General features: G+C 40.8%; 2 protein-coding genes and 1 long non-coding RNA gene across 5 annotated transcripts in view; 2 read left to right on the plus strand and 1 right to left on the minus strand.

The window, feature by feature from the left end:
• LOC112138045 (spectrin beta chain, non-erythrocytic 4) overlaps positions 1 to 17535 on the plus strand; it is a 52101-nt gene extending 34566 nt beyond the window's left edge. For both annotated transcript variants that reach the window (XM_024260605.2, XM_024260606.2), the window contains 7 exons: positions 3359 to 3570; positions 3912 to 5425; positions 5544 to 5604; positions 5680 to 5948; positions 10871 to 11041; positions 11130 to 11172; positions 14472 to 17535. In XM_024260605.2, the coding sequence (XP_024116373.1) occupies positions 3359 to 3570; positions 3912 to 5425; positions 5544 to 5604; positions 5680 to 5948; positions 10871 to 11041; positions 11130 to 11172; positions 14472 to 14771 (2570 nt within the window). In that variant the 3' untranslated portion in view covers positions 14772 to 17535. The remainder of the gene's footprint in view (positions 1 to 3358; positions 3571 to 3911; positions 5426 to 5543; positions 5605 to 5679; positions 5949 to 10870; positions 11042 to 11129; positions 11173 to 14471) is intronic.
• Positions 17536 to 17843: 308 nt separating this feature from the next.
• LOC112138048 lies at positions 17844 to 19883 on the minus strand. Of its 2 annotated transcripts, XR_002917698.1 has the most exons (3): positions 19064 to 19883; positions 18249 to 18973; positions 17844 to 18017 (listed from the first exon to the last, which is right to left on the minus strand). It is a non-coding gene; the product is annotated as an uncharacterized LOC112138048 (long non-coding RNA). The 2 variants fall into 2 exon arrangements; XR_002917697.1 differs by having other exon boundaries at positions 18249 to 19883.
• A 1277-nt stretch (positions 19884 to 21160) lies between these two features.
• Positions 21161 to 27834, plus strand: part of micu2 (mitochondrial calcium uptake 2) — a 10563-nt gene continuing 3889 nt past the window's right edge. The window contains exons 1-8 of the mRNA XM_024260609.2: positions 21161 to 21415; positions 23113 to 23242; positions 24972 to 25003; positions 25081 to 25156; positions 25908 to 25955; positions 26034 to 26116; positions 26597 to 26644; positions 26720 to 26814. Coding sequence (XP_024116377.1) covers positions 21221 to 21415; positions 23113 to 23242; positions 24972 to 25003; positions 25081 to 25156; positions 25908 to 25955; positions 26034 to 26116; positions 26597 to 26644; positions 26720 to 26814 — 707 coding nt within the window. The 5' untranslated portion in view covers positions 21161 to 21220. The remainder of the gene's footprint in view (positions 21416 to 23112; positions 23243 to 24971; positions 25004 to 25080; positions 25157 to 25907; positions 25956 to 26033; positions 26117 to 26596; positions 26645 to 26719; positions 26815 to 27834) is intronic.

The following is a 27834-nucleotide window of genomic DNA, read 5'->3' on the forward strand; positions in this document are numbered from 1 at the left end:
GACCGCGCTATCTTTGAACGCTTGTAGAGAGTACACGGGGCCGCGGGTGACAAAATAATTATACGGGGGTTCATTTGTGACATAAATACTAATGTTTTATTGCAATTTTAAAAAAATCACGATTTTTACCGCACGAGGCCTTTAATGCAGGGGTGTCAAACTAGATCGCACAAGGGGCCAAAATCCAAAACACACCTTAGGGGCTGAACAAGATAACATTTTTTGAACAAACTAAAACTAGATTTTTAAAACTTTAAAAATGGAAAGTTTTAACATAAGTATGAACTAGACATATAGCGTTACCCGTTACACTGCTAATGTGAATGCTGTAAGCTGAATTTGGCCACTTAAGATGCTAGTGTTGATAGCTGAAGATGCTGAAATTGATAGCTAAAACGCTGAAACTGAGAGCCAGCTAAAATATTAGCTAAGTGCCAAATTATCCTAAAAAGCAAAACAAAAAAAGCCTAAATTAGCCAAAACGGCAAGCGTGTAAATGTTAGCCTAAAAACTTGAAAAAGTCTAAATTAGTGAAGACAGTTGGCATGTAAGTGAAATATTAGCTTAACTCTGAAATAGCAAAAGAAAAATCTTAGTAAATGCCAAAATAGTCCAAAAAGCTAGCAGAATGCCAACTTTTAAAGCTTTAAAACTGTAACTTTATAACATAATAATGAACAATAAAAATGCAGGAATATTATTCCAGAGTAAATCAACTTCAACCTTAAATAACTTTCAATATTTTAGCCTCCATAAAAACATATTTTCTCAAAATTATACAAGTTAGAAATAAGTGCAAGATAACATCAGGCCATTAATAACAATAAAATAAAATGATCATTAGGGCCGGATCCGGCCCTCGGCCCTTGACTTTGACCTCCAACACTTCAAAACAAATAGTTTATTTAACAGTTAAAAAGCTAACTCAAGCATTGTCTCACTGTACAAATACATAGTGCTCATCTGCTTCTATTAAATACTTTTTAAATATCTATCCTTTCCTTTCTTCGGCCAAGTTTATTTTGTTTGGCTGGTGAAAAGGATCACCTGAACATATAGACTCTTGCCGCTTGACAACAAAGGGCTCTGTTCACTTGCGAAGTAACTATGGTGTCTCCACTAAACTCTACTCCAGCTATAACAAAAAAAATATTTTGATATCTCTGTTTTAGCAGTAGTATTGCAGAGCTATGGTTATGAAAGCCCACAAGATGAAGTACTGTAGTGGTCGTCTATAGTCCAAACCACCCAAAAACACTGGTGTCCACACATCAGGACCTCTGGCACCTTTCCTTTGACTCTAATTTCAACCAGATTTACCCAACAAGTACACTGCAGGAAATAAGTATTTAGTCTCCTGTTGATTTTGTAGGTTTGCCCACTTAAAAAGAAAAAGACAGTCTTTCATCCTGATGGTATTTTTATTTAAACAGATAGAAAGATAGAAAGAGATAGAAAATCACAAAGAAAATCAAGAAAGCCCCTTTAAATAATTAATATACATGGATTTGCATTTCATTTAGGGAAATAAGTATTTTATCCCATAGTAACCATTAAGAGTTGTGGTTCACACAGATCATTTAGACTCCCCCAATCAACCTGTTACCTAAAGACACCTGTTTGAACTGATCACCTGTAGAAGAGACACCCGTCCACAGAATTAGTTCATCAGTCAAACTCCAAACTCTCCAACATGGAAAGACTGAAGAGCTGTCAGTAGATTCGAGAGGGAAAATGGTAGACCTGCACAAGACCAAAATGGACTACAAAACCAGCAGTTAAGAAGACATATGTGCAGACCCGCCTGAAGTTTGTCAATGAACACCTTCATGATTAAAGAGTGATTGGTAAAGGAGCTGTGGTCAGATCAGACCAAATTGAGCTCTTTGGCATGAACTCAACCCTTCATGTTTGGAAGAAGAGAAATGACCCCAAGAACACCATCCCCACTGTCAAGCATGGAGGTGGAAGCATTATGCTTTGGTTGTGTTTTTCTGCACAGGGCTACTACCATGTAGATGGAAGGATGGACAGAGTCATGTACCGTCAAATACTGATTGAGAACCTCCTTAAACCAGGAGGTTTAAAATGGGTCATGAACGGGTCGTCCAACAGAATAATGACCCAAAACATTCAGCCAAGCCAAGCAAGGAATGACTGAAGAAGAAGCAGATGAAGGTCATGAAGTGGTCCAGCCAGTCTCCGGATGTGTTGAGTCCTGGTTTTTATTTGGGAGAAGACTGAGCTCAACAAAATGAAGCAATAACAAGTCAAATTAACAATGTTTGATAAAGTTTTACATTCAACAATTTAGGTTATGCAGAGAAATAAGTTTACCTTTGACGCACTGGACCAAACCAATGTCTCTCTTAAGGAGCAGACATAGAGGGTCCCAGAGTGGTGCAAATGTCCTCGATTTAAGGTCCTCAGAACAATGTAAGTGTTTGGCGTGGCATGGCAGTCTGGCAGCAGCACAATCTGAGCGTTGCAATGCGATTAGGGCGTCACAGTCTATCAAGAGTTAGGTTGACCAATCAGGGACTCAGCTTTGGCCACATGACATGTTCAATGGCGCAATTAACGGGTGGAATCCGAATCCATGGGAGATGTTGATCGTTCTCCTAATCTTCATGATATTTTTCTTATTTGCATCAAAACAAAAATAAAAAAGATTCTCTAATTCAATTTTTATTTTTTACACCTTAGAATAATACCAGACATAAGTAGTCAAACTGGGCCATAGAGAGATGAAAGAGTCTCTGAATGATCTCATAAACCCAGATATGGAGACATGATTACTGATGTTTTTGTAGAGCTCTTCAAATTAGATAAACCTGATCTCTCAACATCATCCATGTCTTTCATCAACTATAAATGAGATATACACAGACACCGCTCCGTGTAGCGATCAGGCTACTAATATTTGGTGGTAGCTCCTCCCACAGGCCTCTGGGGTGTCAAGTTTATATACAGATTTTTGGACAAGTGTTAAGTAGAGAATTCCCAGCGGGCATTCGGTGTGAATGCAACATCATAAGGGTTCTACCACAAAGTACTAAGTTTTTATAAACTGATAAATTAAATAATTTATTAATGAAATCATTAAATATATAATTTAGAGTCAACTTCTTGATTTTCTATCTCTCATTTTGCAAATGAGAAAACTAGTTGGATGACCCACTGTCAATTGCTTTTTTAGTGAGCAAACCTACAAAATCGGCAAAGGATCAATTACTTCAGTATATAAATGTTCACAAGCATTTAATGATGCCACAGATTTTCAAAAATTGACCAAATGTAAAACTAGGGAAAACTTTTGGGATGTTTAAGTGTTATTTTCATCTGCTGCCACTTCCAGAGCAAGAAAGGTTCCAGTTTGCCCAGGAGACTGTGAAGGCAGAGGCTTGGCTGAAGGCTAAGGAGCCACTGATCACTTCTAAGCAGAAAGAGGGAGGAGAGGCCCCAGCCCACACCGATGAGGTTGAGCAGCTCATACTTCGGCACGAGGCCTTCCGCAAGGCTGCTGTAACCTGGAAAGAACGCTTCAGCTCCCTCCGCCAGCTTTCTGCAGTAAGCTTTAGTACAGATAAATGTTTAATCCGTTTGGTGGAGTCCCAGTTCAATGCAGCCTTAAAATGATGTATATGCTTAGCAGACATCAGCACATGCCATCAGTTGCATCATTAAGATCCCATGTCTTTGACTTTAACTGCATGCAATAAATGCTCTCCTGCTGCAACATTTCTGCCCTTATGCTATATTCTTGATGTATTTTGAAAAACATACAAGTAAGTCTAGAACACATGCCCCGGGTGTTTATCTGTGCTACAATTGCATTATACAATTTCTTCTACCTAGCTTTATTTAGTTGGATGTACTATCATCATTTATTTATCAAATTCTCTTTGCAGGCTGAGAAAAAACAAGAGGAAGACAAAAAGAAAATCCCACTCTCCAGTCGAAGGATGTTCCCTCTCTCTTGTTTGACTCCCAGTGTTCCTTCAACCAGTTCAACCTCTTCCTTCTTGAGGCAGACCGTACATGCCCAAATAGAACCCAAACCATTACAAACCAGTTTGGAGTTGGGCAGCAGCTCTGCAACCCAAAGATTGTCGTCATCACTTGCCAGCTACAACCCAGTGTTAAATGGATCAGGTTATCAAGGGTTGGAGCAAAGGAGCACTGGGTTGGTGAACACCTCATATCTTGGAATGAACCAACCGGCAACTGCAGGAGCAAATAACCCCAGTTTCTCTGCGTCCCAGATTGGAGGGACAGACACCTCTACTTTTCAAGGAAAAAGTAATCAACCAGGTGGTAGTGCAGAGAGTTCATGGTACTTTGCAAGCACCACTGTGAGTGGTATTCAAAATCATCCAAGCAGCGGCAAGTTAGGAAGTTCAGGTAACATAGCTCAACAGCCAAGCAGTGGAGGTATTGGAAGCCCTGGCTACTCATCTCCTCAAAATTTTGGAAGTTCAAGTTTTTTTGGACAACAGCCTAGCATGGGAAGCTCGGGGTACTTGGCCCAACAGCCTAACATTGAGAGCTCTGGATACTTGGCCCAACAGTCTAACATAGGAAGCTCGGGGTACTTGGCCCAACAGCCGAACATGGGAAGTTCTGGGTACTTGGCCCAACAGCCGAACATGGGAAGCTCGGGGTACTTGGCCCAACAGCCGAACATGGGAAGCTCTGGATACTTGGCCCAACAGCCAAACATGGGAAGCTCGGGATACTTGGCCCAACAGCCAAACATGGGAAGCTCGGGATACTTGGCCCAACAGCCGAACATGGGAAGTTCTGGGTACTTGGCCCAACAACCTAACATGGGAAGCTCTGGATACCTTGCTCAGAATTATCAAAGCAGTGGACTGGGAAGCTCAAGCTATCTGGCACAAAATCATTACAGTAGTGGAAGTCTAGGAAGTTCAGGTTACCTGGCACAAAGTGGTGGCATAATGGACCCTAAAATGGCATATGCATGGCAGCATCTGAAAGCTGACTTCATGCAGCCCAGGATCAATCACATCCACAAAGCTATAAACCCCCTTCTGGAGGCCACCAGGATGCAACGAGAACAGTTTGGAGACATCCCAATGGCAGACATGGTTGGGCCAGAGTCAGGACTGGAGCTTCTCCATGGCCGTCTCCAGAGGGATCCTAGAGGCAGCCGTTCTGATCCTCAGATGGACCATTTGAGACGAGAAAGGGAATACAAACTAGGAAGGCAAACCTCCAGTGAACAGGAAATACAAGCCCGGTTAAATGAGCTGCCGATGATTGTGCGACAGGAGCGTTATCGGAGGCGTATGGAGAGGCAGTCTTCCAGTGAGCAGGAAGGCAGCAACAAGCAGAGGCTACAGAGACAAGACTCGAGTGACCTAGAGGGCTCTGTTAAGGACGGATCCGACAAACGCTCAGGGTACTTGAACTATTGTGATTCATTACAAAAAATATGTTAAACTTTGCTTTCTCAGCAGGATCCTGAAGACTTTTATGATCATTTGCTGCTTGAGTGATTAACTTCTGTTGGCCCACAGGGAGAAGAGATCTACAATGGCAGAAATTGTGGAGCAAGTCCAGGAGAGAGAAGCAGCAAATGTAATTTGGATTACATACATTATCTGATGAGATTGTATTACTTCACCTTACATTACTGCTTGGTGTCACATTCAGGCACGGGGAGAGCCTTATCGACCTCCTAGCAGCCTCTCGGCACCCGTGACTCGCTTTGACGGGCGTCCTCGTGCTCGAGACCGTCCCAAACCAAGAAGACGACCCCGTCCAAAAGAACCTGAAGAAACTCGTCGCTCTCGCTCTGCCCCAGCAACTGGTGCCCCAACAACCCCCCAGCCGCCTTCACACACTGCCCATAATGAAGGCTTCCTCTATCGTAAAAAGGCCACCAGCACTGAGCTTGAAGCTCAACAGAGGAGCCCCAACAGGTACAATCATCTCTAACAAATAATCCTCAACACAATTCCAGGCTCTTTTTAAAAAATATGTTTTAGTTGAAATTTTAAAGTCTTTCTAAGGGCCCACAATGACAAATCGCTGTCGAAGGATTGCAATTGGAAGTGACAGCGAAGGCTTGACTGATTTTGTGAGATAATAATAATGCATTTCCTATGGGGGACCTTAACGTTTGATATGTCCAGTTCATACTTATACAATCAATGGTACTGGAGCATTTGACAAGAGAGTCCATTAAATAGGTAAACCTCAGACCCAGGTGGAACAGTGCAGGGTCTGTCATGGTTTTTTAACACAGAATCTGCTTTTTACCTATGCTAGAATTAGGAAGGTATTAAATGTATTTAAAAAAAAAAATAAAACTGGTAGGTCAATTGATAATCAGTTATCATTTACAATGGCAAGCTAGACCAATAAAACATGTTTTTTGAACTCTGTGAAGAAGCCAGAGTGTCCAAAGAATGCATGCATTCAGAACAAAAACATACGAACTTAACATAGGAAAGTTTCAGGTGGAATTTGAACAAGAGTACTAACCACCATGCAGCCCATGATAGGAGACGAGGGTAAAGAAAAGAAAAACTCTTTAAAGTTAAGACTCAAACCTCAGTCACCCTGGAGGAACTTTGAGGTAGACTTGTTAATGCTTTGAAATGTGATGTCCTCATTGTGGTGGTTTGAACATCAGGAAAAAATCTTCCTTACCAATACAGGCTTGTCCAACAGAGAGTGTCCTGTTAACTTCTGCAGCTTGATATTGTGTAATCTTAGAGCTTTTATGCATAGAAGTGCTTCTTTAAAGACCCACTTTGATGAAAAACATGTTTTTTGTGTTTTTTAATATGCTCCATGTGGCTATCGGGCTACAAACATTAGCTCTATAGAGCAGTCGGGCAGATTAGTCCTTGTGCTATCCTTGGCACATTAGTGTTGGGAATGGGGTCATCTGAAACCCACAGGACGGTGCACTGAACTTATAAAGTAAAGCGATAGGGCTAAAAACATTCGCTTGTAGCTCCTCCCACACGCGACAGAGGCGGCAAACTTTTTATTTTTTTTAACTTTAAGGAATTTTTGACAGGCTGTGAGCAGAGAATCCAGCGGCGAAAGAGGGGTGGGCAACTTGAATTGTCCGCGCAGCTCACGTTTGGTGTGAATGCAGCATAAGAGGCTGTAGGCTGGAGGAAGAAAGTGTAAACAGATGGATGATGGGAATGAGGCGAGATTACTCTACACCGACAAATCTCAAAGGCAAATTTCTAATGAACTACGGCCGCTCAAAACAAACTAGGACCTTGAAAAAGCTCAAATTTGATCTGTCTCAAGGATTTTTCTTTGAAACCTTTTGGTATTATCAAAGCACTTTTTAAATTCGCAGTCCTAACAGCAGGTCAGAGTGCTCAGTGTCCTTACCTCATAGCAAGATGACCCTGGTTCAAATCCCAGCTGGGACTTTACTGTGTGGAGTCTGCATGTTCTATGCATGAGTGAGTTTTCTCTAGGCACTCCAGTTTCCCTTACAGTCCAAAAACATGCTTGCTAGGTTGATTGGTGACTTTAAATTGCCTGTATGTCTATGTATGATTGAGTGAGTGAGTATGTGGCCCTGCAACAGACTGCTCAGGTGGTACCCCACAGTCCCTGAACTGACTCCAGTAGCCCCTTGACCCCAAAAGAGACTCAGCAGGTTCTGAAAATGGATGTATGATCATAGTGCAACAGGACAGAGAGAACCACAGCGGTCTTTCTATAGTTCTCTTCTTCACCCAATTAGTGCTTTCTTCATTTATTTTTTTCTTAACAAATAACTTAAACTATATATACATAAAAAATAACGTAACAATTTTACAACTCCATAAATCAAATGGAGCAGTTTAAAAAATTAAGCTCCTGTTTTCTTCTACTCTTTATATAACATTTAATATATTTATATATATAAAGGGCTGGGCAACATTGATTTTTTTTTTATGTCACAATATATTTTTTTATATCTTGTGATAATATATATCATGATATAAATCAAACAACTATATGTGTCAATTTTAAACACTGTTGCTCATTAGAGAAATTAGAGAAATCAGAAGGTTGTTTAGGATAAAATATTTATTTCCTATCACACTAAACATAACAGATGCACTGAAGCAACATGATGCGTCATTTTTTCAGAAAACTAAGAAAAGTAAAACTAAACTGAAAATTAATGCAAAAGGTTTCAAATTTAAAAAAAGAACAGAAATGAAACAGAACACTAAACTTCTTAATCAGTTCCATTTAAAAACAAACCATTCATTCTACAAATAAATTCTAGTGTTTTCAAGTTTTACAGAACAAACATATAATTGAAACATTGTAATCAACATCCTGTGAATAAGCTAAGAACTCAAAGCAAATTCTCAGAATTTCTTCTTGCAGTTTAGACTGTCTGGTCTGAACTTTGTTGTTTTTGCTGGAGAATTATTATTTCAGTCTGAGATTAAGCACTGCTTCAGGTGGTAAAAAGGATGATTTATTTCCAGTTTTAGAGGGAACAGGCCTTCTGCACAATTTGCAGTGGACATTACTCTGTTTTTTGTCAGATTTTAAATAACTGTAACACCTCCACACAGGGGCCAAAATCTTATTTATGAATCACCGGCCCAGTTGGTCATTAAGTTTAAAAAAAAAAAAAAAAATCTACCGACCAAAAATATTTTTTACAGGCCAAATTATAAGACTGTTACACAGAAATACCTTAGGCTTTTCACTTCTCTTAACTGTTTTCAGATTTTTCTTTTAAGAAAAGGAAACTGCATAAAAGTAAATTCAAACATGCTAAGAAAACAAGGACAGATTTACTAGAGATTTCCTAATTCTGCCTCCAGGTGATACATTTTATATAAAATCATACTCAAAACCAGCCTGAAAACAAAGTTTTGGTTTATAGTCATTATATATTATTAAGCTTTAATTAAGGGGCAGAAGGATTGAGCACAACATCTGATAGGTCAAAGTTTTTGGTGTTACTTTTTAATGCTACAAAGATGCTGCTAAAACACAGTGGATTCAATTCTGTTGTTATTCAGAAAATACAGTTTTTGTTCATGACCTATAATTTAATCTTGTTAAATCTATCAGCCACGTCTTAAAGACCGGTCCGTGACAATGCTGACTGACGTCAAACCGGTACAAATGGGAGACGCACGGAGGAGTTTGCTAGCAATAGTGTGTTAGCATTAGCTCTTAATAACAGCGCTGTAAGTGAAGCAGCTTTATCCTCCAGTTCTGTGGATCATGTTATAGATCGCAGTGTGTTCCACTGTTTGATCTGTCAAAGTAAAGCTAATACATAGGTGAAGTGACCGCGGGATGAGGATAAAAGAAATTCACCAAAAGAAAAGCTAATAAACATAAATACTTAGATGCACGCATTTACTCGCCATGTGGTGACTAACCCTTTAACTTTTACTCCCCAAAGAGGAGAAAACACTCGAGGCAACTAGCAGTGTTTTTTGGACCCTTCAAAATAATAAGTCTATCGCGATAGACTTATTTCCTATTGAGAAAAAGAGAATCCGGCGACAGAAAAAAAATATGGCATGCAAAAAATTTATAAGCTGGATGTTCCTCCCCCTGCCGGATCCGGCCACAACAAAAATATAATTTTAAGCTTTCGACCTTTTTCCTTTTTTTTCCTCTTTTGTCGACCCTTTTTGTCCTTTTTTTTTAATTCTCTGTGACACTCTCTGTCACAGAGAAGAATAAAACGTAATTTCGCGGCTCCGATCAACTGTTTCACTGAAAAAAAAACGTAATTTTAGCTGCTCGGATCAGCTGATTCACGGAGGAAAACAGTTACCACATTCAAAGGTGTAAAAGCTGATAATTCTGAAAAGGTTTTAAAATATTATTTTTAAAAGGGTTTTCTAAAGTTTAGGAAATTTCTGCTGTCGCAAACGGCTAAAGCTACAATTTCCACTTCTGGGTACAGATTGATTCTGACGCTATCTTGCATTTGACCAGAGGCCCTTCGAAAACGTTCTATTCCGATAACTATAAGTTTATCGCCCAGCCGTCTCTCTCTCTCTTTATATATATATATATATATATATATATATGTGTGTGTGTGTATGTATGTATGTACATATTCTTTTACATTTGAAAGAATAACCTGCAAACTATACATATTTTGTATCAAACAGAAAGACATGCATTTGTGTTAACATTTGAAAAACATAGAAATGGAATTCTTCTCTTACATGTAGATATGCTGATTTCACTAATGCAGTACATTGATCTAAAACTTTTAAAAGGTAGTGGGGCAGCCGTGATACAGAGGTAGAGCGTCCAACCACATTCAGTGTGTGAATGTGTGTGAATGGGGGAATGAGACCGTGACTGCAAAGCCCTTTGGGCCTTTAAGGAAGGTAAAAAAGCACTATATCAGTATACGCCATTTACCATTTAATTATAGATCTACAGTGTAGGTTTTCCTACCTTAATTTGAAAAATCTTTACTTTTGTAATACTAAAAATTGATATTAAATCTAAAGTTCCTTCAGCACTTGGACAAGAATCCCAAATCATCTGCTGTATCACATAGAATCCTTTCTGTACTACCTCTGAAATTGTTTTGAACTGTTTTTCCGTTATACATAAATGCGTTTTTTTATCCGTCGGCTGTGTTTAAAATTTGCACACCAGTTGTAAAATGTTCAAAAACAGACATTTGCTATGATCTTACTAAAGAGGTCAAACTTCCTGATAACATAAACAAAACTCCAGGTATGAATCGGTATCTGCATGATAAATTGGGTGTTTTCATTCAAAGCTAAGTCCTTAGTGTGGTAAAATCAACAGCACAATCAAGAAAACTGCCCCAACGCACAATCTACATGTGTGTTTTTACACTTTTCAGCAAATCCTGGGTAAACGTTTACTGTGTGCTGAAAGATGGAAAGCTGACTTTCTATAAGGACGCGAGGAATCACAGCACATCGTATAACGGAGAGCCTTCTGTTGACCTGGGAAACTGCTCGTTCGACCCTTCCATGGGATACAAGAAGAAGAAAAATGTCTTCATCCTTCAGTAAGAATCCCTTTAAACGTGCAATATTGATAACATTTTTAATAGAAATGCAGAACTGCTCCAACAAAAAATGCTTTTTTTTCCACAGAGAAAACGATGGAAACAATTTCATATTCCACGCAAAGGATGAGGTAAAGACATGAATTTGTATTATTTGGTTAAAAAAAGCTGTAAAAAGATTTGTCTTCAGCTTCTCATAGTTTTTTTTTTTTGAGCCCCCAGGAAAGAGGTCTTGACTAAACTTTCATTTTGGAGAAACAAAATTGTATATCTTCCAGTTGTGTCTTGTCTTCACTAAGTTCCAGGTCAAACAGGTGTTCGTTACTTTAGACGCGGGGCTCTTTTAAGACCCCCCACCCCAGTTGGGCACAGTTGTGCAGACACAGAGTGTATTTGTGTTGTGAATCAGTGTATGGCCAGGCCTACTGAAGGCAGATATATGGTATGTGCGTCCATCTTTGAAAAAAAAAAAAGATTATTTTTGTGGGAGAATATGTTGACGTCATGAAATGGGCAGCAGCCACATGCAGGCGGAGCTTCAGGAATCGAGTCGTTTTACTTCAGAGTAGGAAAAATCTCATGAAAATAGCTAATATTTCATGGACAATTTTTTTTAAGTGTTACAAAGGTAACATATGATCATATATATGGGTATAGTTTACTCTGAAAGGCTTAAGAAAATCATGGTATGGACCCTTTAACATCTTTTTGCATCGAGTGAGTTGCTGATGTGATTTGCACTTCCAGGCCACCGTAGTTTTGTTTTTGCTTTCTGTGCTATTTAACACTAACCTCCAAATAGTTTAAACAAAAGAAGAAAGTCCCATCTCGAGACATGAGTAAGTCTGTTTTTTTTTAATTTGTGGTGTTTAATTGTCCTCACTGACGTGTGGTTCCAACAAGGCAGCCTCTGTGCCACAAAAAAAAGGCAACTGAATTTATATCATATCATTTCGCATGGAAGACATCTAACTTGGCCCGGTTCTCACATACAGTAATTTTGATGCTTATATCACTATATTTTATTTGGATGTTGTTATCTATTTGATGTATGAAGAACCAAAGCTCTTTCTGGTTCAATTTCAATGGTAAAAGAAGCAGCAAAGGAGCTCAGGATCACAAAACGGTTTGACTCCTTAAAGGAAAAATACAAGAAATAGAGGGGTCTCATTACACAAACATCCAAAGAAACACAAACTAAAAAATACTAACAAAAGATCTCTGGACATTTGTCTTCAGCTGTAGAATAAGGAAAACAGAGGCAAAAGCAGTTACATTTATTTCTAAAATGTATTTTAGTTTCATCGGGTTCAGTTTACTCCATAACCAATAAATATCAGAGTTAGTTGTAGTGTTTTTGCCCTTGGAGGCCTTGTTGATCACAAAAATGCAGAAAACTGAGTGGAGGAGGAAGTTGACATAAGTTACTTAAGCTTAAAGTCCCATTTATAGAGGCCAAAAAAAGTTGATTTAGTGTTTGGTTACCCTCTAAAAACCTGATAGCTTTTATTACAGTGTATTAATTAGAATGGACTCCAGTAAAATGATGGACAACCCTGCATACATTTTTTTAAACAGTCTTATTCCTCATTTCTATGGGTCATTAAAACAGTTAAAAAGGGAGTTGGAGTCCTCTTTAGTGAAGTGGAAAATAACTGTAGTAATTAATGAAGCTGGTTTGATATTTTTTTTCTTTAGGTTTACACATTGAGACATATTCTACTGTGAACTGCTATGTTTTTTAATTAAAAAAAATAACTTAACTGAAAACAAATTTAAACTTACCAGTACTTTTTCCTACTTTCTAGTCAAATAAACTTATTACACCCCACATAAATAGAGTGGGTTGGACAAAGAAGTCTGACATATAGCAAACATTGTCTTGTATTGGACTATAAAACGGAAACACCACTTTCTATGTTTTAGATACATTTTCTAAAACAAGCCATACGCTTTTATTACTTGTTAAGTCATGTCAAATGTCATGAGTTATTTTTTAGGGAGACCGAGAAGATTTCTTTCCACCATCTATAACAAATTGGTTTGCTCATATGAAACAAGCCTCTTCGTAATGGCTATTGAAAAATGACAATTCTTATGAAAATGATCTGTACATGTTTTTCATTTGTGTTACCTGATTTATTTTTATGATTTCTCTATTGAAAAAAAAGATACTTTCTTTACATTAATGACTCTTCCCAGACAGCAAGGCCAGGTGGGCCCCATATGGTTTAAAAGTGGGCCCCAAATGGGTTTGTCTGCAGTTTCCATGGTGGCCCCAGCTGTTTTTGCCCACATTAGCTTAGGTGGGCACTCATTGGGTTGGCACGCCATGCTAGCCAGCCTCCTTGTGAACGGCACAGCATCTTAGCAAGCTCCACAGTAGCGAGCTCCGCTATATGGAGAGAGTGAGCTCTGCTGGAGGGAACTCTGTAAAAGCGAGCTAGTGAAGTCCACTACAGCAAGCTAACAAGCTCCGCTGTAGCGAGCTAGCAAGCTCCACTGTAGTAAGCTAGCAAGCTCCAGTGTATCAAGATACCAAGCTCTGCTGTAACAAGCTAGCAAGTTCTGGTGTATCAAGCTAGTGAGCTCTGTTGTCCACTGGGCGCTTTGTCCCTTTCGGGGTCGCGGGGGTGCCGGAGCCTAACCCGGCTGCTGATGGGCGAAGGGCGGGGTTCACCCTGGACAGGTCTCCAGTCTGTCACAGGGCCTCAATCATACAAACATTCACTCTCACATTCACACCTAGGGGCAATTTAGAGTCACCAATGAACCTATGAAGCATGTTTTTGGATGGTGGGAGGAAGCCGGAGTCCCCGGTGAAAGCCCACGCATGCACGGGGAGAACATGCAAACTCCACACAGAAAGGTCCCAGCCGGGATTCGAACCGGGGCCTTCTCGCTGTGAGGCAATAGCGCCAACCACTGCGCCACTGTGCAGCCGTTTGTTGATGTTATATACATATATATATATTACTAATGAAAAATAATCTGCACATTTTTTTCTGAATTTTGGTAATAGATCTGTATATGCAATGACAAAGTCTCAAATAGTGTTATATCTACTTACATATTCATGTGATTCATTGTTATTTGAGGATTCCTAATAACCTGAAACTATGTTGGAGAGATATAAATGTCTGATCTTAAGTTATATACTGGATAATGATAATACACACAAAGGAAATGGTATGGCCGAGTCGGGGTGGGATTATATAAATTTGCTTCCTCCCACTCCCTTTAAGATAATCTCTTATTGTCTAGTTATCTGTGTTGGACATGTGTCTATGGATGTAAACTTCTGTTAAATTATCGTATTGCACGAGTATCATTTTTTTTCTTGATTGCTTGAAATAAACCATTTCTAATATAATTCTAATCTAATCTAATAACACACATCCTTGATTAAGCTGTGTGCTAACCTCTGCAGGAAGACCTGAAAGCTTGGACGTCAAACATCACCACCTCTATAGCCGAGCACGAGGCCATGGGCAAATGGGACAAGCCGGGGACCTCGTCCATGGACCCCGATCGCTCGGAGCGGAAGGAGAAGTCCGAGGGCGACGCAGACGCCCGCTCGGAGAGGTCTGAGCTGGTGGAGATGGAGGAGAGGTCTGAGAAGGAGAGGTCAGACAAAGGCGACGGCTCCGAGAAGTTAGACACTTCTGAAATCGCAGACAAGTTGGAGGGTGGGGCGGGGGGCTCCAGCACGTCTGGGAAAAGCAAATGAGGAGTCCCCTCTGCATTTTGATGTTCTTCACAGACACCAGGGGTGGGAGGCAGAGTGTGGGAGAGGTGTTTGAGCATGTTTGCAGAACCTCGGTGTCAGAGGCCCATCACTGGCTTTGAAATGACTATTGTATACTATGACAGACTAATCTCTCAGACCCCCCCCTCACCCAGGCAATACATCAGTGCTATTGTGCCACCTGCTGGTTGTTGTGGGGGTCGGCCCACACAGACGCAGAGACAGACGGATACGAGTTTGGCCGCCGTCCCGTTCTATCGTCGATCGTTTAATCTCTCGGATTCACCGCATCTTTCTGTACGTACCTTTGAAAGCGTCATGCTGTGTCCCACCAGACCAACCCAGAGTCTCACAAGATTACAAAAGACTATGTTTTTGAAGCAATACACTTTTTTATTTTCTTCTCTTTGTTAAAACAGAAATGAAGGCAGGAAAGAAGCAGAGAAGCCGATGTGATGCGTGCACGCTAGACATGGCGCACGCACATGTATGATAGTCATGACCACATGTATTCCCATCACAGGCCTCGCTTCCAGCCATGCTAGCGTTATGGAATGTGGGTGCTGGCCCCTTAACGTGTCACTTACATGTTTCTAGACCAGATTTTTTGGGTTTTGCATTTTTTTGTTCACAGTAAAACACAAAGTCTGTTTGTTTGAAGGGACAGAAAGCCTTCGGACACATCTCCACACTGCATGGAACAGTCTGCTAGTGCTCCCATTAAACTTGTTTGTCTGTTCTGACGATGAGTTGGCAACACAGGAATCGCAATAATTTCATGTGAAATTCTTTTCCCGTCAGAGGTAAGTGAGACCTGCAGGAGAGCCAACTACAAAAATCAGAAAGCACTTTAGTGGTGCCGTTCATTTTTCACAGAATGTAGAGTTTGCAGCTGTGGAATGTCCCCATCACCACCAGGCCTGTGGGGCCCTAAATTGTAAAACCAGCTGAAGCTCTCCGTGTCTCCATGAGAGGCTCAGCCATGACAGGCAGGTCATGCTAAAAAGTGTTCTAAAATGTACATATATCTATCTTTGTATGTATACCAATGAAACCTGTGCTCCAATAAAACAACGCTCCCAATGGAAAAACCTAAACATTTGTATCACCCTGCAAATAAAACAGTCATCACTCTGATATTATGATGTTTATTACATTAAAATTTAAAAAAATATGCAAATTAGAAGTCCTAATTATCCTAGTGCGTGTATAAATGTACACCGGTATCTATATGCTGTATTAAACTCCTTTTACCAGGGAAGAGCAGCAGGACATACTGTAGGTATGTTTGTTGTATTTTTATATGCATATATTTATTGATGTGAGAATCAGAAGATGTCCCACAGCCCCAATGAGATCTGGCCCTGGCAGCTGAGACAGAGGAGCTGCACTGACACGTAACACACCGATGAAGCACAAGACAGCCTGGCTTCTGCTGATGAAGCTAAGCTGTGTTGGTCAACAGACACGGGTGCATTTATCCTTTCTCATGCAGATTTTTTTTTTATTCTACACACGAATGAGGATTTTCAGGCAGCCCCAGAAACTCTCTTCCACTGCTGCCCCTTCATCGTCTCGTTCTGCTCCTCGCTGTGGGACTTCCTAACAGTCTTCCTTTAAAACACCAAAAGAATGTGATGGATGTTTGAATTCTGTGAGTTCAGGTGGAGTGAGGAAGGTTTTTTTTCTTCACATGTTTGTTTGTCAGTCTCTGTTTTTACACAAGTGCCATGTCATGCAGTTTGCTGGTTCAGAGAAAAGGGGGAACAGGCCGTTTCTTTCAAAGTTTTATCACTTTGTTGCTTTTTTTTTAAATCACTGAATGATGAGGATATTCCTGTAACTGTCCTGATTCATGGCATAAATCTATCCAGCATCCCCATGTTACAGCTCCAGTGTTTGCCTCCCGTCACTTTTATGAAACACACGAGGGACGTTTTCCACTCTGCTAAGACCACTCCAGCCAACATTAGATAGGCAGCGGAAACCGTGACTGAATGCAGAAATATTGTGCAAACATTGATGGTCTTACATGTATGTCTTTGTTACGTTCCATTACAACTTGCTGCTATGACATTCAATAAATCTCCAAACTTGCTGTCGCAGACGTGACGTGGAATTGATGTGGTCCCACATACACAAACTGGCATGCCCTGTCCAACACGACTGTTCCTTTTGACCTCCCACCGCACCGAGGCCCACAAACACATGGACAGGAATCTTGAATATTAATTATAACAAAGTTGCTTTGGAACTAAAGACTCCAGAGGAGGCCATGCTTAACCCTCGTTCCCAGACTTCCCTGCCCCATGCACAGATTACTGCCTGGATCAGGTGATGAAAGGCAGGTCGTGGCCCCGCCCACCTGCCCCTGCACTGGAAGGCAGATCTGCTCCACACACACATGCGTCATGTCAACATTTCCACTGTCTGCTGGTGCACTGAAAACCACCTCCTGACCAGACCCAGATGAAAAAGTGGAGGAACGAATAAATAATTGATGTGAGAGTAAAAATAAAGGTTGGTGCAGTCTTTGTTTTGCACATCCAGGCCTTTCGCTGGGAAACGGCGAGGTCTGTTTCTTAACAGACGCGTTCATGTCCACTGAACTGCACAAACTCTGCACAACTTCTTGTATGTTTTGAGAATGTACATTTTAATTATGATTTATTTGTTGAACAACATCTGCTAATATGTGTGGAAATCTACGGTCTGGGATTGTCTCATAAAATCTGTTTATCCTTCATGTTGCCGTGGTCTTTTTTTCTCTGTGTGCTCCGTGTATATCGAGCAGATTGCTGTCAGTAGATGAAGCCGGCCGGACGAGGCTTTCCTTTTCTCACGGTAAATGAGGGTGACTCCGCCCCCCAGCACCGCATCACTGGTTAAGCTCCAGAACAAAAGGCCTCTACTAGACTTCCATTCAAAATGCTGCAGATGTTTTGTGGGTAGTTTTGGATTTTAGATTAAACAATTACTTTAAATGTCATCTTTCTTTTTATTTATTTATTATTGAGATGAGTCTTATTTTACAAATTGCAATCTCTGAATTACTCTGGGAAGCATCAGGATTTTAATGACTGTGTTACGCTGTGGAAGCTGCATAGAACGGAGTACGCTTCCATTCAGCGCCGTTGTTAACTTGTGGTGTGGTTCACACCAGATGCAAAGCGCTGCGGTCCTCCGCGGTCAGCTCGCACCGTCCAGCAAATGCTTTTGGCGTCTAGTCTATTTTTTGAGTGAGCCACAAGTGATCCGCGTCAATCCAGGCATGAATTTACACCAAGACACACGAAAAAAAATCCAGTCAATTTTCTAATTTTTTTCACAATAAAATACCACTATTGACAAATGTGATCATATTTAGATAACCAAGCTAGAATACAGTAAATGAATATACATAAGCATTGAAACAAAATTATACTGCACAAGGACCTCAAACTTGATTAAACAGCTCACCAGTTGTTCTTGAACTGGATCAAACTCCCTTTCCTACGGCTTTAGAAGTTCCAAAAATTGAGGCAGTGTGGTGAGTTCTTCAGCCGTTTCTTCGGCAGTGACCATGGATGGTTCAGGAGTTCCGGTTGTTATGTTTTCTGGCAGTGATGTGACTGTTGCTTAAAAACAAAAAAACACATCCAAATGACAAAAAACACACACAAAAGACAACCTGCAAAATGTAGCTACTTACCAACTGGTGCATCAATGCACTAAATAAATCAATAAATAAACAAACAGACAGAAAGATAAACAGTGCCAGATTTAAAACACAAATGCAAAAGAGGGAGGTATTACCCAGTCAATCTTTGTCCTTTGTGTTGCCCTCATGAAAATGATCGTAAAAAACATAATGTTCAGCAGAACCAGTTATTGGATGGTCATTTTGATCTGGAGTTAGTTTTTTGTAGTGAGCCACGGCAGTTGCACTTGTAGGTTTCCTGATTTTGCTTTTGTAATATTTTCTGGGGTTGAGTTAAGCAACCATCCCTCAAAAGATGTAAAAGTTGTTGGATTCATCAGGTTTGTGTGGGTCGCAAGTCCACGGGAAAAGTCATATATTATAATGTTAGGCAGATGCTTCCAAGACAGGGGCATATCTGTAAAATCCCATGGACTTTCTGCTCGTAGGTTACATTTAATACTGTAAATGATGCCACAAGGGGACATGATGGCAGCCCAACCTCCTAAAACACATGGAAATTATTAGTTATTCTTTGTGACATTACACATTGTATAGATATTAGAATATTGTGATTTGCAGCATATAGAGTTACCTGATGCAGCCCAGATGTTTTCAAACACCTTGTCATAAGCCTCTCTAGACTTCATTTCTTCAGACACTCGCATTAAAAGGTCAGTGCGAGAGCCTTTTGTGTCCAAGCAACACTCTTTGCACAATGTCCATATCCTTGCAATTATGTGTCAAAAATGCCAAAATTATGGCAATTAACTGACAGGTTTTACTTTTTGTTTCAAAAGTTCATCTTTCAGATGATCCTCATAAAATCAGAAACATGTTTCACAATGATGGGAAAAGTTGTTCATACATTTTTCATTCTAATTTCTGATCACCAGCCTCTTTCATAACTCACGGAAGGTGGTGGAGGACATCGTTCTTTCTCATTGGCTGCCTGTAGAAACCAGAGTAAACTTAAGATATTCAATTTACACTGTGAGTGAAGAGCAGTTTTATGTGTTTTTTTGCAAACAGTTGTTTTCTCACAGCCTGAAGGATTCCTGGTTCTTCCTGTGATTGTAGAAAAGAAAGAGAATTAAAGCAGCAAATAAAAAATGCCTGAGGAAATGAAATAAAACTAGAAAAGTTGCATTACCTGCGATGATGCTACGCATTTCGCTTAAAGTAATCGGTGAAGATGTTGAAGCAGCTTTTTGCTGAAAATGGTGACGCAATTTACTTTAATTTCTGTAGGGATTTGCTGAAAATGCAAAAGCTATTTGCAAAATGTTGATCTTGCTAAAGGACTGGAAATTTTATTAAGGAACTATGAAAGAGCGCTGAAGTTGACCTAAAGTTCTGAAAAATTTGTTGTAAAATTGCTTATAAATCCCTAAAACATGCCAATTTTGCTAAAATATTTAGTGTGTTGCTTAAATATGAGCTAAACTCCAAACTAGCCCAAAATAGTAGATACCAAATTACCCAAAAAAAAGCTAGCTTGTTATTCAAATACTAGCTAAATGGCAAAATACAGTTCCTCTGTAAACTAAATTAGCCCAAAACATTATCATGTTGCTAAAATATGAGCTAAACTCCAAATAAGCGTAAAAAAAATCTTAGTAGATGCCAAAGTAACCAAAAAAGCTAGCATGTTGCTTAAATAGGCTACTAGCTAAACTCCTAAAACTCTTCAGTAAACTAAATTAGTCAAAAAAATAAATAAATTCTAAAATAGATGCTAAACTATAAATTAGCCAAAAAAAAAACCCAGTAGAAAACAAATTAGCCATAAACATTAGCATGTTGCTAAAATATGCCTAAAGCCTCCAACGGAGTCTGGGGCCTCAGCTGGGCTACTCAGCCCTGCAAGTGATGCTCAACGGTTTTTGGGTTTCTGTCCTGCTGTGATGGCTCATGTTCGCTTCTATTCGCTATCCGCTTCTATTAACCTTAGATGTGGTTCACACCAGGTGTCGAGCGGCTCGCGCCGTGCAGCGGATCGTTTCAGTGTCCGGTCTATTTTGTGCGCGAGCCGTGAGCGATCCACATCAATCCTGACTTAAAGTTACATTAAGATACATGAGAAAAATTAGATTGTTTTCAAAATACAATCCATTTTTTACAATAAAATACTGGGTTTGACAAATGTGATCAAGTTTTTGTATCTAAACAGACTGTAGAGATGAATATAAATTATCACAACACACACTTCTCTCTGAAATGTGAACGGCGGCTCATTTGACTGCAGTCAATGTGAAGATACCATCTTCTCTTCTCCAGAACCTGAACTAGACACTAGGAACAGATGAGGGTTTAGTGCATGTGCAGCAGAGCTGTTGATGGAAAGAAGATCATTCATTCAAACAGAGTCTGTCCAAGACACTTTGATTGATTTAAAAGGAGAAATACTCGGGGGAAAAAAAAAAGTTCATTTGTTCTCTTTCAGAGGAAAAATGCCACAAACACAGTTAAAAACTCAAAAAACAGGATTTTTATCCAAGGGAGACTTTAAGAAATGATCATATGTGAACCATTCTCTTTTATCATCGAGTAACTGATTAACAGTGTTAATGTTCGTAACACACCAACCGTGTAAATATCTCGTTTTGTGTGAAGAGTGTGCACAAACCTCCACCTCCAGGGCTTGGCTGCGGAGGGAGGAGCTCTGTCGGCTCGCTCAGGTCCTGAGGGGCGGAGCCTCAGAACGACAGAACTACGGAAGCCGTGCAGTTCTGGCCGCAGCTTCCTGAAAATGTCCTCCTGGGGAAGGTTGGCTGCTGCGCTCAGGGGCGCCGTGGGGGGGACCCGGGCCCTGAGGACGGCCGCCCTGCGCAGAGCCGTGGGTCCCGCCGTGGTGGGCTCCGTCCTCGGAACCGGCCTCGTCATCTATCACCGCTGTCGGGTTTCCGAAAGGCCGGCGTCTACCGTTTTCGCCGCGGAAGAACAGGTGAGTTTACCTGGGAGGTGTGGAGGAGCCCCGCCCGTCTGTCCGGGGATCTACGGTCATACTTATCACGCAGACTTTGAATAACTGAGGTGGAGAGCGGAGGTATTTGTGCGCATGCGCAGAAGTGCCACTCTCAGTCCACGATAGAAAGAAAACAAACTTTTGTTTCGACAAACACTCCTCCATCCGATCTTTTTCTTTCCTCCATCTGACCATCCCACCTGAGGAATGGGTTAAAATGACGTCACTTCCTGTTATTGTGCAGAGACAAAACCTCAGAGAAGCAGGACTTCAGAATGTTAGTATTGAAGTTCACAGATGTTCTCTTGCTGGTCGGGATACCTGTATGATCTATGGTTGAAGTTCATCTCACTGAAGGATGTCTGTAGAAGGTCCATCATGCATGAGAAATCCCTGCAGAATTCTCCTTTCACATGGATCCACCTCAACATCCGTGTATTTGACATGTTCTCAAAGCAATTTGTTTCTTGGAGGACATACATTAAGAAAATCTGGATTAAGAGTATTTCTTTAGTCAGATCCTGATGATCGCAGATAAAAACACCTGCTTTTTAAAAGCTCTCACTCCTGACCAATATTGTTAGCTGTTTTTGTGGGATCGGTAATGCTAGCTTGGGGTTGGAGGAGGCTGCAAGCTAGTGGAAGAGAATGTAAACAAAGGGATGATGGGATATCATCCAAGGCTGTTATCACCCACAACTCACAGGTAGGGCTGCCACGATTAGTCGACTAATCGACTATTAAAATAGTCGACGACTAATTTAATAGTCTATTAGTCATTACTTATATTATTTGGAGTCAGAGTGTAGTAAAGTTGAAAGGTATAATGGAATTCTGCTAGCTTTTTGGACTCTTTTGGCATTTATTAAGGTTTTTTGGCTATTTTGGAGCTTAGCTAATATTCAGCTACATGATAGCTTTTTTGGGGAATTTAGGCTTTTTAAGGCTATTTTAGAATTTAGCTAACATTTCAGCTGCATGCTAGCTGTTCTGGCTTACTTAGGGCTTTTTTCAGTTTTTTAGGCTGTTTTGAATACTAATATTTCAGCTGGCTTTCAGCTTCAGCATTTTCATCTATAACTTCAGCGTTTTCAGCTATCAGCTTCAGCGTTTTCATCCATCAACTTCAGCGTTTTCGGCTAACAGCTTCAGCGGTTTTAGCTATCAGCTTCAGCATTTTCAGCTATCAGTTTCAGCTATCAGCTTCATCTTTTTCAGCTATCAACTTCAGCGTTTTCAGCTATCAGCTTCAGCTTTTTCAGCTATCATCTTCAGCTTTTTCAGCTATCAACTTCAGCGTTTTCAGCTATCAGCTTCAGCTTTTTTAGCTATCAACTTCAGTATTTTCAGCTATCAGCACTAGCATCTTAAGCGGCCAAATTCATCTTACAGCATTTACACTAGCAGTGTGGCAGGCAATGCTATATATCTAGTTTTAGTTAGTTTAAAGCTAATCTTAAACAAAACAGGATTTTTGATTTTAACTAAGAACATCATTGTCATAATTAAACAAAACACTGGGAACACTTTTACAACAGATTCAAATATATTTGTTTGTGTTGTTGGAGCCTCATCCTGACGTGGTTTCTCTCATTACTCATTTTTTATATTAAAGCTGAACTTGCTCTTGAACAAAACTCAAGCTAAGTCTTGTTTCCACATTACTTTTCTTTCAGGAAGCTCCCACTCCTCAGCTGTCCCCCAGAAAGATGCGATTCATCCAGTTCGCCTCGGTGGTGTACGAGCAGGAGCCCTACATGACCCCCAGAGACTTCCTGTACTCCATCATGCTGGAGAACGTGGACCGTGAGTACTCCAGCTGTTCCTGCGTGAAGACCAGCCTACAGCTCTGTGTTTCTCTGCTCTCAGTGAGCTGGTTGCTTCTCTGAGCTCTGTTCTCCTGAACAGACTCCTGAGTTTTAAAAACTCCTGAGTTTAAAAAACCTCCAGTCACATCATAATGTGAGTGCAGGACAGGTCACGCCTTCACAACATCAGATACGTGTAGATCCACCAACAGTTCCCACGAGAATCTGGCAACAAAGAAACATCATGGCGCCCAAAATAAATTTGGATTTTTTTTTCCATTTTTGTTTTTTTCAGGATAATTTGGAGTTTAGCTAATATTTTACCATTATGCTAGCTGTTTTGGCTGATTTAGATATTTTTCCATTTTTTATGAGAACTTGGAGGTTAGCTAATATTTTAGCATTGTGCTAGCTTTCTTGGCAAAATTACTTTTTTCCATTGTTTTGGGATAATTTGGAGTTTACCTAATATTTTAGTATTATGCTAGCTGTTTTGGCTAAATTGGACATTTTTCCAGTTTTGTTTTATTTTTTTGGCTAATTTGGCATTTAGCTAATATTTCAGCAAGCTCTATTTCTACCAGCTCTAGCACCTTCAGCAACCACATTCTGCTGACAGCATTCACTCTAGCACTATCACAGGTGATGCCATATATCTAGTCTATCTCTTCTTCCGGTTTGTGCGACCAAAAAGAAGTTAAACACTGGCAGGAAGTATTTTGAAAATTACGTGCAAATAGTCACTTTCTTTTTTTTAAATAAAAAAATATGTACGACCAACAACAATATTTACCCTTGAATGAACTTAAAATGCAGCAGCGTGCATCTTGACTGCACATATTACGTGAGATCAACGTGATTTTCCTTCAGTTTTTGTGCTGGTCGCACATAAATACGTGCAGATAATATTAGCCATGTTTTAAAACATTTACAAATATAGTTTTATACATCGGCGATGAACCAAACTAGCATGCTACTCGCTAACACTCACTTTAGCAGACACTTCACGCAGACACTTCACGCTTCCCAGCCCGATTTCTCTGTATTAAAATGCGATTCCTATCCTGTGATGATTCCTCTGATCAGATTATTTTGTTGTCCCCTTTTGTGATTCTTTGCATATTTGTTCGGATCCTCTCAGTTCTTTACTCGGGAAGACTTGATACATAGTAATGGCGCATGTGTGTCACATCCTGTCACGTGATGGTGGTCTAATGGTCCGGACAGATCGCAATCTAACACATCATCTAGTTGCAAGCTCTGTAACGATGTTGCAGGCTGAACATGTAAGGTACCTTCACCGACTCTGATTGGCTGATTCACAGAGAAAAAAACAGCCTTTCCTCTGCTTTTCCTCCTGAGGTAAACAGGTGTAGTTATACAAATTTGAACATTTGTTAATATTGACTTGAAAGAAATAAAACGATTAACGTTCTCTGTCCCATTTGAAGCTCATGTTGCACATTAAACTGCTACACAGTTACAGTTTATTCACATTTAAAAGCTTAAAAGCTGATAGTTCTAAAAACTTTTTAAAATCTCATTTTTGAAAGGGTTTCCTAAATTTGCGTTTCCGGCTACAGATTGTTTCTTTCACCGTCTTGCATGAGAGCAGAGGCCCTCACAGTTCCTCCTTCTGTGTTGAATTGTATTCTCCTGTCTGCATCCACATTCGTTCTGTGTTCTTGACGTTGCTGTGCTGACTCTGATGTCTGCTCTGCTTGCAGGGAAGCTGCAGAAGAGGGTGCTGACCGCGCAGGTGTGTGCCCCCCCGAATGTAAATCCTTACATGCAGCTCTCCTTGGTTTGGCCTGACAGGAAGTTTGATGTTTGCAGGAGGTGAACAGCATGCTGCGCACTGCCTCAGGGGCGAAACCCAGCACGGATCTGTTCCGAGCCTGGGGGGACAACGGTCAGCTCACTTAGGCCCCGTTTCCACTGAGCGGTTCAGACCGGACTGGAGTTTAAGTGTTTCCTTTACAATGTGGACCCCTTAAGCCGATCTGACTGCTACCATAATCTATATGATTTGAATACATTTATATTAATCTGATCCAGTTCACATACTATAAATGTATTAGTGAAATGTTGAGATTGTTAATATCATCCAGTGTTACATGGATTCTCAAAAGCAGAATTTCTATCAAAAATGTTCAGATCATGAACATTGTAAACATTGTTCTGCTTCTCCTGGAGGATGTTTCAGTTTGGACACTAGGTGGAGATCGTGCTATAGCAGTACACCTTATTCCAGAAGAAGAAGAAAGTATGAGCAAAAAAAATTATGTTTTACACCACCAATGATTACTTTAAAAAATATTTCCTAAAAAGAGTTTGGAAAATTAGAGTCTGTGAGTTTATAAAGATGTTCATTTAGTCAGAATGTATGTTTAGGTCGACCGAGTGTTAGCATTAGCTGTCCTATGGGAAATTACATTAAACGTTAGCATCAAGCTAGAGGACTTTAGCTTTATGAGCTAAATTGGTCTATATTTTATTTTTATGCTCAATGGAAACGCTCACTCTAATTGCCCAAACTATTCTACACCGGGGGACCAGAGAGGACTGGTCTGGACCGGGCTGCTCAGTGGATCGAGACATTACATTTCTGCATTTGTTGAAGTGTGTATTCAGACTTTGGGTTTTTTTCTTGAATCCTGCAGGCTTGATTTCCTACACAGAGTACCTGTTCCTCCTGACCATCCTGACCAGTAAGTGAAGCGGCTCCCTCAGCTTCAGCGATCCTTCGGCTCGTTCCAGTTCTCCTGAATGACCCTTTGCTGTTGCAGAACCGAGGACGGGGTTCCGCATCGCCTTCCAGATGCTGGACGTGGACGGAAACGAGCAGGTGGACAAGAAGGAGTTCCTGAAGGTGAGTCGGGCTGGTTGCTGAAGATCAAATCAGATGATAGAACGTTTCCAGATGTTTGTTAAACTGTCGCTGCCTTTAATGCTGTCGTGATGCTGCTGACGGCGCCACAGCGGTGAGTATGAGGCGGGGCTTCGCGTCAGGTGAGGTGCCGTGTTCTGCGTCTTTGTTTGCCCCATCTGCCCTCCAGGCCGCCCCCTGTGCTGCAGACTGCATGTTGTTGCTTTTTCATTCAATGATTAGTTCTGGCTCTGTGCACGAGCCTGCAGCAGTCAGTGCGAGGAGGACGTGCACGGATTCACCTCTGCTGGGAGCCTGAGTTTTGCACTGAGGTGGATTCAGAGATTGAGGCCTGGATGTTTAGTTTAAGTCTCCCTGATCTACAGGATCTCCAGAGTTGCTGCATGTGTTCCTCTCTGTTTTCTCTCATATATGAACTCTGAATGCTGTTTTAAAATAAACTTTTCTGTGTTTGTGCCAAAGCTGAAGAAGATTATTGGCAGCAGTAAAGCCAGAGTTGCTACTGCAGAGGTAAGCCTTCACCTTTTTCTTAAAGGTATTTTCCCTTGTATGCGGGTGAAGGATAATCTCCACCATGTCGTGCAGACAGCAGAGGACGGCGAGGCCGTGAGCACATCCCTGCAGGCGTACTTCTTTGGCAAGAAAGGAGAAAACAAGCTCAAGTATCAGGAGTTTCACAGGTGAGTGAGTTAGAATCACAGGTGTCAGCTGAAGCCCCGCCCACTGCTTCACTCTTTGAAGGTGGCTCCTCTAAACTTGTTTTGGTGCCGAGACACATGCCTTTGACCACAATCAGCAATCGAACTGGAGCCAGGTGCAGTTCAGGCTGTTACCACTGGGGGGTTCTTGATGACTCACAGATTAGACACTGTGGGGTCATGTGACATTGTAACATTGACTGTATAAGAGAGCTGGACTGAGCGATCCCTCCTTGTTCCAAACAGGAAGTACCTGCTGGCTTAAAGAAGCCAAAATCCCATAGACTTCTATGAGGAATAAACAGCTAATACTCAGTCATTCTATTATCAGAATAACCGTTCTTGATCCGATACAGTTTTATTAACAAGAACAAACAGACTAATCAGATGTCTTATTAAAAGTTGGTGATACCTGCTATCCCTTACCTTAGATGCTTGATTGACAGATTCTGCTGAGCCGCCTTCAGTGGAAAAGGTGTGGACTTCCAACAAGCTCACTTCTGATTGGCGACAGTAGTTGCCATAGAAACGTTGTCTCAGACTGACTCTGACTAATCACTGCCAACTGGCTCCAACGTCTGTATTTCAGAAAAATAATGATTGAGTTGGCCTTATTTCGCTGTAGGTAAGGCCTTTCCCTTGGCCTTTGGGTGATGTCATAGCCGCTCTGTCCAGCTCTTTTGTACAGACAGTGGTTAGTAAGAAGCTAACATGAAGACATTTTTCAGCTTCCACGTGTCACCATCTTCTAGATATTTCTTTACAGGGCCGGCCCTGGGCATAGGCGAGCTAGGCGGCTGCCTAGGTTGCGTCTGCTGGAGAGGGTGCCAAATTGCAATATTTTTTTGTTTTTTTTTACAGTTTAACACACCACTCATTTTGTGTAAAAAATGGTAAAAAGGGTAAATATTAAAACCGTGAATAAAATGACTCCAAAGTTTGACATAATCAATCATTTTGCCTGGTGCTGCGCCCCTCCTTGCAGGATGCAGCACCTGTCAT

The sequence above is a fragment of the Oryzias melastigma genome, linkage group LG14, assembly GCF_002922805.2.
Source record: "Oryzias melastigma strain HK-1 linkage group LG14, ASM292280v2, whole genome shotgun sequence".
Taxonomy (NCBI): Eukaryota; Metazoa; Chordata; class Actinopteri; order Beloniformes; family Adrianichthyidae; genus Oryzias; species Oryzias melastigma.